This window comes from Primulina huaijiensis, chromosome 16 (genome assembly GCF_012295235.1).
Source record: "Primulina huaijiensis isolate GDHJ02 chromosome 16, ASM1229523v2, whole genome shotgun sequence".
Lineage (NCBI taxonomy): Eukaryota > Viridiplantae > Streptophyta > Magnoliopsida > Lamiales > Gesneriaceae > Primulina > Primulina huaijiensis.
This window is the reverse complement of record NC_133321.1, coordinates 6,473,179-6,482,097: the sequence shown is the minus strand read 5'-3', so window position 1 is coordinate 6,482,097 and position 8,919 is coordinate 6,473,179. Positions and strand designations below refer to the sequence as shown.

Below are 8,919 nucleotides of genomic sequence, written 5' to 3'. Positions count from 1 at the left end.
GCGGATGAGTCTCGCAAAAAATCCTTTTCTCACGCCTTGGATGCGCCCGGGCGGATGTGAATGTGCGCTCGGGCAGATGGCTTTCGAATTTTTTTTCTTTAATTTTCAGTTTATTAACGACTCACCTGCATTTTCACCGACTAAACGCATGAGCAACAAGAAAACATAAATTATGCTAAAATACCACAAAATGCATGCAATCTAAATGACAAATGCAACACAACGGAACATAACACGATATGAAAAACAAGTAAAATCTACCTATATCAACCCCCCAATACTAACCTTTTGCTCGCCCTCGAGCAAAACAGGTGACAAGACAAAATGGAACATGACACAAAGTAGCTCGACAGTGAATTCATAGCCATCAACTAGCCCCAGCGAAACTCAACATTTTCCCTTGTTGATCAATGCAAAAGCACAACTCTTCGCACTATCTTTTGGTCTAGACATTGATTCAAATAAAACCTGAACGTGTATGTGTGTGTCGTTAGTTCTAGCATCATAAATGAAAGAGGGATTTATTCTCAACTATTGTCAGAGATTTAAATCATCCTGTTAGTATAAATCTCACTCTCCTTTATTTCTCTGCACTAAGTAACCACCAGCAGAAGTTTTTTTTTTTACTGAATTGGAATACAGTTATAAAAGGACTATATTAGAACTTTTCATTTCAGATTCAAATCCATGTGTTTTCCATTTTTCGCCAGGAATAGGATTTCATTCTTTTATTCGGCTCTTCAACACCTTACATCTCCAACTTTAGCTAGGAATAGGATTTCATTCCTTTATTCGACTCACCCACACCTTACATCTCCATCTATCCTTTCTTTTTTCTTTTTTTTTTCGCTGCTGATAGTTACCTCGATTCAAGAGAATATAGTTAAGCTCAATTCACACCTTCAAACATCTTCGTTCCCCACTTTAGTTTTAAATTTTCACCATCTTATAATGCATGCTTCTAGTTCTAACATTCGTGCAAAGAATATTCAACATTTTAAATAAAAATTCATGTCTTTACCACAATATGTGCTAAAGGAGTGCGATTACACGACAGACAGGGCATGTCTCATGACCTCTTAGTCATCCTTGGCTAACAAGTACTATTTCGAACACTGTCGACTGACACACACACTAATGCAAAAATGACTAAAACTAAATGCCAACAAATATAACCAATAAAAACACCAAAAATGAACACACGAAACAACACCCATCCACCCCCCAATACTAAAGTCGATCAGTGTCCCCAATGCAACAGACGATAGAAAAAGAGACAGATAATGCATAACAAAATAGATGCAATCTGACCTAAGCATGCAACAGAAATAGAAAGAAACAAAAGGAACCAAAAAAAATGCAAGAAATAAAAAAAAGGGACAGAAGTGACTCCCCTCTCAATGATCATCCTCGTAGTGTTCTACTCATACTGAAAATAGAATGGCGGCTGAATAACGGAGATGGTGGTATGGCCTCTGAGTCAGCGTCGAAATAATCAATAAAAACAATCAAAATCAAATTTATCAAAAGAAAAAACCACTAAATAAATAAAATAAAATTTAGTGGGAAGGGAAAGAACTTAGTTATCAATTTATAGTCTAGAGCTAGACTGTATGTTCCTCTCAACTCTGATTGTTTTGGAATCTAGCGACTCCAATTTGTGGCTCCACTGTGCCACCCAAATAGTGCTTCAGTCGTTGAACATTGACTATGAACGGCTCATTTTTCCCATCTCTCAAAGTTATGGCTCCCGAGGGGAATACCTTGGTAATCATGTAAGGGCCAGTCCACCTTGATTTGAGCTTCCCAAGAAATAAGCGCAACTTGGAGTTATACAAGAGCACTGGTTTGCCTTCCTTAAATTCCCTTGGTGTAATGCGTTTGTCGGGTGCTAGCTTTTTACGATCTAAGTACACGTACTTCTGATGTGGAGGCAGTGTATTGAGCTCACGTATCGGCGGTTCCTCAATGCTTGACTTCTGAGAGTTCAAGTCTCTTCGATCCCCCAAATCCTCAAACTTCATCTTACTGACTTCTTCCATGGATGGGTGTCACTAAAGTATGCCGCTCTTTCAGCTTTGTCTTCCTTGAGTTCATCCTCCTTCAATTTAGTAGTGAGAGTGGCTTCCAATGGATCGTTAATATCATCCTGCACAAACTGACACACAAGTGAATCCAAAGAATTTACTATAAAACAATTATTAGTATGCAGTGTGTGCTTAAGAGCGTTAAAAACATTAAGAGTGATTTCTTCCTTTCCCACTCTCAATCTCAACTTCCCTTCTTGCACATTAATCACGGCTTTCCAGTTGCAAGGAACTGTCTCCCCAAAATCAACGGCGTCTCCCTATCCTCTTCCATGTCAAGTACCCCAAAATCTGTAGGAAACATAAACTTTCCCACTTTCACTAATACATCCTCTATGACCCCTCGTGGATACTTGACAGATCTGTCTGCTAATTGCAAGGACATCTTCGTTCATTTAGGCTCTCCCAGTCCAAGTTTCTTGCATACAAACAAAGGCATAAGATTAATACTTGCACCAAGATCACACAAAACTTTATGAAAAACCACATCACCAATCATGCAAGAAATAGAAAAACTCCTTGGATCCTTGAGTTTTGGTGGGATTTTGTTTTGCACAATCGCAGAGCAGTTCTCAGTCAAGTTTCTCGTCATGTGATCCTTCAAATTCCTCTTATTAGCTAAGACGTCTTTTAGAAATTTAGCATAACTCGGCATTTACATCAAAGCATCAGCAAAGGGAATATTAATTTGCAATTTCCTGAATAATTTTAAGAACTTACCGAATTGCGCATCCAATTTCGCTTTTTTCAATGCTGCAGAAAAAGGTGGAGGGATGACAATTTTAAATTGTGCAGTAGGTACGGGTGTAGAGTTAAAAGACTTACCTGTGGACGTGTCAACCGCTCCCTCTCTTGGCTCTAACATTTTCTCACTCCTTAACTCAATGGCATTCACTTGCTCTTTAGGATTAGTCTCGGTGTTACTTGGCATGGTGCCCGGCTCTCTACTTGCTATCATCTTAGCTAACTGTCCAATCTTATTCTCTAGTCCCTTTATCGATGCATCTTGATTCTGTAGTCTAGTCTCGGTGGCTAAAATGAACTTAGACATCATCTGCTCCAAATTGGACTTTTCTTCTCTAGGAGGGTCAGATCTGTACATCGATTGTTTCACATACGGTTGTCCTCTTTTTGGTCGATTCTGACTGTTTTGGCCACCCCACGAGAAGTTGGGATGTTGCCTCCATAAAAGATTGTATGTGTTCGAATACGGATCATTCCTTGGACGGTTTTGGACTCCAACTTGATTCACTGGTACCCCTTCTTGCACATAAAAAGGACCACTGTCTTGCCGTCCTTAATATAGTGTTTTCCTCCGCATTTTTCACAAAATATCTCTTGAAGACGCATAGACGTGCCACCCATATTCAGTCCATCCAATTTCCTATTCAAGACATCAAGTTGTGCAGTAATAGCGGAAAGGTCAGTTACCTGGTGAACTCCTGCACTTCTTCGTGGGATTGGTTTGTTATGGGGTAGTGTTTAGGCTTAAATATTGGATCAAAGCACTAATTGATAGCATAGGCCCATTAACAAGGTTAATTAGGCCCAATAAGCCTATTAGTGTTTAATAAAATTATTTTGCTCAATAAAGTTTGTGAAATTAGTAGCCGGGTTGACGAAACGTTCGTATTTTTGTTGAAAATCCAACACCGATAAAAATTACGTCACGGCGTATAAAATCACCTCAAAACTCCTTATTTTCAAAAATTATAAAAAGCATCACCCTTATTTTAAATAATTAAAAACAATTATTTAATAAAATTATTTTCCATTTTTCAGCCCTCGGTCTCCGTTCCTCGATCGTAACTCGAATAACCTTTAAAAATGCATTTTAATGCAACCATGTGGAAAAGTATATTTTAAACATGTTAATATGCACAACATTATTAATTTATGCAATTAAAACAATTAATTAAAATACACAAGAAATTTAATAACTTGTATGCATGAGCTTCGCGTGGACCCGTCAAATTTTCGGGGCGTTACAATCTCCCCCCCTCTCCCCTTAAATTGAATTTCTTCCTCGAAATTTTCTTATCCTTGATAATCAAAAGTTTATAATTAGTTCTAGTATCCCAAAAATCCACTCTTCCGCTGCGCTACTCTGATAAAAATTAAGTTCTATAATGTCCTTACGTCTCCTGGATCCCAACTAAATTTACCTTCTAAATCTTCGTTTGCGAATCGCAACTTAAAAAGACCCATGATGACTTAGTGTTGTGTTATTATAACATCGAATTTCAACTTTTCTTATAGTTCTCAATATTAAAAGATGGATGACCATACTTATCGTATATTACTCTCCTTACTTTATACCCATAATGTTCAATATCCTATCGTATTTCTGTGGGGACCCGGACGCTAACTCATTCTTTTCAATCATCATTGGGATTAAGTGGATCAATTATATAATCTAGGAAGAAAGTTTTTTAAAAGACGAGCACAGCATACACAAGGGTTGAACAGACTACAACACATTATACTCTAATTTATTCAAAGTACAAGATCAAGTGCCAAATCCATGTCTAGTGATAAACAACCAGTTTCTCTTCCAATCGAGTCCGGATCACCACTCTAAGTTCACTCGTTCAAGCTCTTCTCGACCCTGATCCTGTCCCACCTGTTTTCATGCAAACATACAAACACAACAACAGCCGGATACTCCGGTGAGAAACATATTTCCCCGTATAAACAATGTATACATGCATTTCATATAATCATATACAAAGCATATAACATGTACAAAGCATCGTACTCTACGAACATAAATCAATACAATTCTGTAATTCAAACTATTTAACTCTTACTCTTTGACTCGACTCTTATCTAGTCTAAGGATCTCGGTTTGAATAAGAACGTAACAAGTCTCCCACCTACTCTCCCATTTGGGGTGGCGGTACGTTCCTATTCCTGGACTTTGGTCCACTATATCGAGTCTCTATAATAGGAGTCGATCTTCTCCTAAGCACATTGATATAAACCAAACGTCCATTGACTTGGCACCTCTGCCAACGAATGCTATAACTCAATAGACTAAACATATTAATCTTAAGAATTGCAATCACATCAAAGCAATAACAATATAGTATGTGATTTTGGCAACTCAAGTTATCTCTTACTCGAGTTATCTCTCCCGAGATCACATTGATTTATACCTTTCTGTTATCAGGGTTGGCTTTGGTTCGTTCTTTTACCGATTCTGAAGTTGAATTCTCGACTTCATGTCTTCAATACCAAATCTGGAATGACATGTTTCGATAGCCAACATTAACTTACAACTTTCAACAAGAAATCTCAATCGAAATACGTTTCAGCGGCTTAACGACGCCATATCGAGATATCCGGCAACACAAACAATAAGAGATACAAATCATAACCCATAACTAATAACAATTACAACCCTCAATATCAAAATCTGCACAAAACTCGTTCAACCATAATCTGGAAAAATGATAACAATATCATACATGATCCGTTCTTCAATCCGGTTTCAATTCTACGATAAACATAAGCTCAAGAACACATAATAACAATCATATCATGATTCCCCCAACATCTGAATTTCAAACCATGCAAGAACATAAGAAAACTTACATCATTTTGAAGCCGTTGACGAGAGGAACACAGAACTAAACTCGGATCGAAAATCGGATACACTTGCCCTTGCATATGCCCGCCCTGTCTCGTGCATATGCGCGAGCTCCATATCCGCGCATATGCGCGAGATCTTCTGGCCTCACACCTATTTATATGCTTTCCCACGTCTTCCTTGGCTTTTCTTTCTATAATCACGTCAATTCGTCAATTAATTAATCTCGGTTTATAATGATCAAAGCTCAAGCCTTACAGAGGACTTGTTTGATCAGTTGCAGGGAGCTACAGTATTATCTAAGATAGATCTTCGATCACGGTATCATCAGCTGAAGGTACAAGATGCAGATGTTCATAAGACAGACTTCAGGACAAGATATGGGTGTTACGAGTTCTTAGTAATGCCATTCGGACTGACTAATGCCCCAGCTATATTTATGGACCTCATGAATCGAGTATTCCTGCCCTACTTAGATCAGTTCATCACAGTGTTCATTGACAACTTTCTCATTTACTCGAAGAGCCATGAGGAGCACCGTCAGCATTTGGATGCAGTTTTGCAGGTCTTGCAGAGTCGCAAGTTGTGTGCGAAATTTAGTAAGTATGAATTCTGGTTGAAGAAGGTAGCGTTTTTGGGTCATATAATAACTAGCATTTGTATCGAGGTGGATCCAGCTAAGGTAGCAGCAGTTAAGGAATGGGTTAAACCGAAAAATGCGTCAGAAATCCGCAGTTTCCTAGGCCTAGCAGGCTACTACAAGAAATTTATTCAGGGATTTTTTTCGATTGCAGTGCCACTCACTTCATTGACTAAGAAGAATGCTAAATTCATATGGAGTAATGAATGTCAGAAGAGCTTCGATACTTTGAAGCAATCTCTTGTTTCAGCACCAGTGCTAGCCATGCCATCGAGGCAAGGCAATTTTTTGTTATACACCGATGCATCTAAGCTCGGGTTAGGCGCAATGTTGATGCAACATGGTCGGGTCATAGCTTATGGCTCAAGACAGTTGAAGGTACATGAGAAGAACTACCCGAATCATGATCTTGAGTTAGCTGCCGTCGTCTTTGCGTTGAAGATATGGAGACATTACTTGAATGGCGAGAAATGCCAAATATTTACCGATCACAAGAGTCTCAAGTATTTTTTCATGCAGAAAGTGCTGAATATGAGACAAAGACGGTGGTTGAAGTTGGTAAAAGACTATGATTGAGAAATTAGCTACCATCCGAAGAAATCTAATGTTGTGGCATATGCTTTGAGCAGAAAAGTTGCAGTCGTAGCACAGTTGTCAGCGCAAAGACCTCTTCAGTCAAAGATTCAAAGATTTGGGTTAGAGGTTTACCCTAAGGGTAGAGCTCTTAAGCTGTCTAATCTGACAGTCCTGTCTTCTTTGATATACCTAATCCGTCGAGGTCAGTCTTCAGATGAGCAGTTATAGAAGTGGCGACTGAAGGATGAAGCCAAGGGCAGTGTACTCTATACAGTGTTCGATAGTATCGTGAGGTACAAAGGTAGAATGTGGGTGCCTAGTGTTGATTCGATCAGAGAGGATATTCTGACGTAGGCACATACATCTCCGTATTCCATCCACCCAGGAGGTACTAAGATGTACAAGGATTTGCAGATCCTGTATTGGTGGCATGGTATGAAGCGTGACATCCGTCGATTTGTGTCTGAATGCCTCACTTGTCAACAAGTGAAGGCAGAGAATCAGAGGCCAGCAGGAATGCTCAAGCCACTCCCTATCCCCGAGTGGAAATGGGAGAATATCATCATGGATTTCTTTGTTAGTTTGCCGAGGTCAGTCAGAGGATCCAATGCTATTTGGGTTATAGTGAATCGACTTACCAAGTCGGCACACTTCTTGCCAGTGAAGACGACTTTCTCCATGACTCCGTATGCAGAGCTCTATATCAAGGAGATAGTTAGATTGCACGGGATCCCATTTTATATTGTGTCCGACAGGGACCAGATTTTACATCGTCTTTCTGTAAGAGTTTGCACGCAGTCATGGGGAAGAAGTTGCTATTAAGTACAGCATTCCACCCTCAGACAGATGGCCAGTCTGAGCGAGTGATTCAGATTTTGGATGATTTGTTGCGAGCCTGTGTAATCGATTTCCATGGGAATTGGGAATCGAAGCTACCTCTTGTGGAGTTTACCTACAACAACAGCTTCCAATCATCTATAAGTATGGCTCCCTATGAGGCATTGTATGGAAGGAAGTGCAGATCGCCGATTCATTAAGATGAAGTCGGTGAGAAATCAGAACTTGGTCCAGAGATTGTACAGCAGACTACAGATGTGGTGGTCAAGATCTGAGACAGGATGAAGACCGCCCAGAGTTGTCGAAAGAGTTATGCTGACAAGAGGAGAAGGGATCTCGAGTTTGCCGTAAGTGATCACATTTTCGTGAAGATAGCACCCATGAAGGGTGTTATGAGATTTGGGAAGAGAGGCAAGCTTAGTCCGAGATTTATTGGGCCGTTCGAGATTCTTGACAGAGTTGGGACACTAGCTTATAGTGTAGCCCTACCGCCGAATCTGGTCGGTGCACATAATGTGTTCCACGTCTCGATGCTGAGGAAGTACTTAGCAAATCCTGTGCATGTTTTGAGCTATGAGCAGTTGTAGCTTGTTCCAGATCTGTCATATGAGGAAAGACCTGTCCAAATCCTAGACCGACAAGAACGAAGACTTCGGAACGGAGTAACCAAATTTGTCAAAGTCCGGTGGCTAAATCAATCAGTAGAGGAGGCCACATGGGAGATAGAAGCAGATAGTAGAAGTCGCTATCCAAAACCTTTTGGTAAGATTTCATTTCGAAGACGAAATTTATATAAGTGGTGGAGGAACTGTAAAGTCCAAATTCAGTACACGTAAAACCCATGCATTTATTAAATTGTCAAATTGTTTATTTAAGTTTAAAATGATTTACAACGATGCATGATCTATTTAATTACATTATTTTTAATTATTTATGTTTATGTGATGCACGTTAAAATGTTTCTCGAGTTTCATGTTTCAAGAGATTATTCGATGCAGGATCGAGAAAAAGTGGCCGGCGACGATTTTGACGATTTTAAAATGTGGTAATTTATTTTAATTTAAGAATTGGGCATTTTCATGCATCACTACTCGAGCATATGCACATCCAAAATCGGCGCATATGCGCGAGACCTACTGTCTCAGCACATAAGGATTTCAGCTTCTCGCGCATATGCGCGCCCTGTC

General features: G+C 39.6%; 1 protein-coding gene across 1 annotated transcript; it reads right to left on the bottom strand.

The window, feature by feature from the left end:
* Positions 1-1,622: 1,622 nt before the first annotated feature.
* LOC140960982 (uncharacterized) lies at positions 1,623-2,024 on the bottom strand. Its single transcript, XM_073419309.1, has one exon. The coding sequence runs from the start codon at positions 2,022-2,024 to the stop codon at positions 1,623-1,625; it is 402 nt and encodes a 133-aa protein (XP_073275410.1).
* Between the last annotated feature and the right edge of the window lie 6,895 nt (positions 2,025-8,919).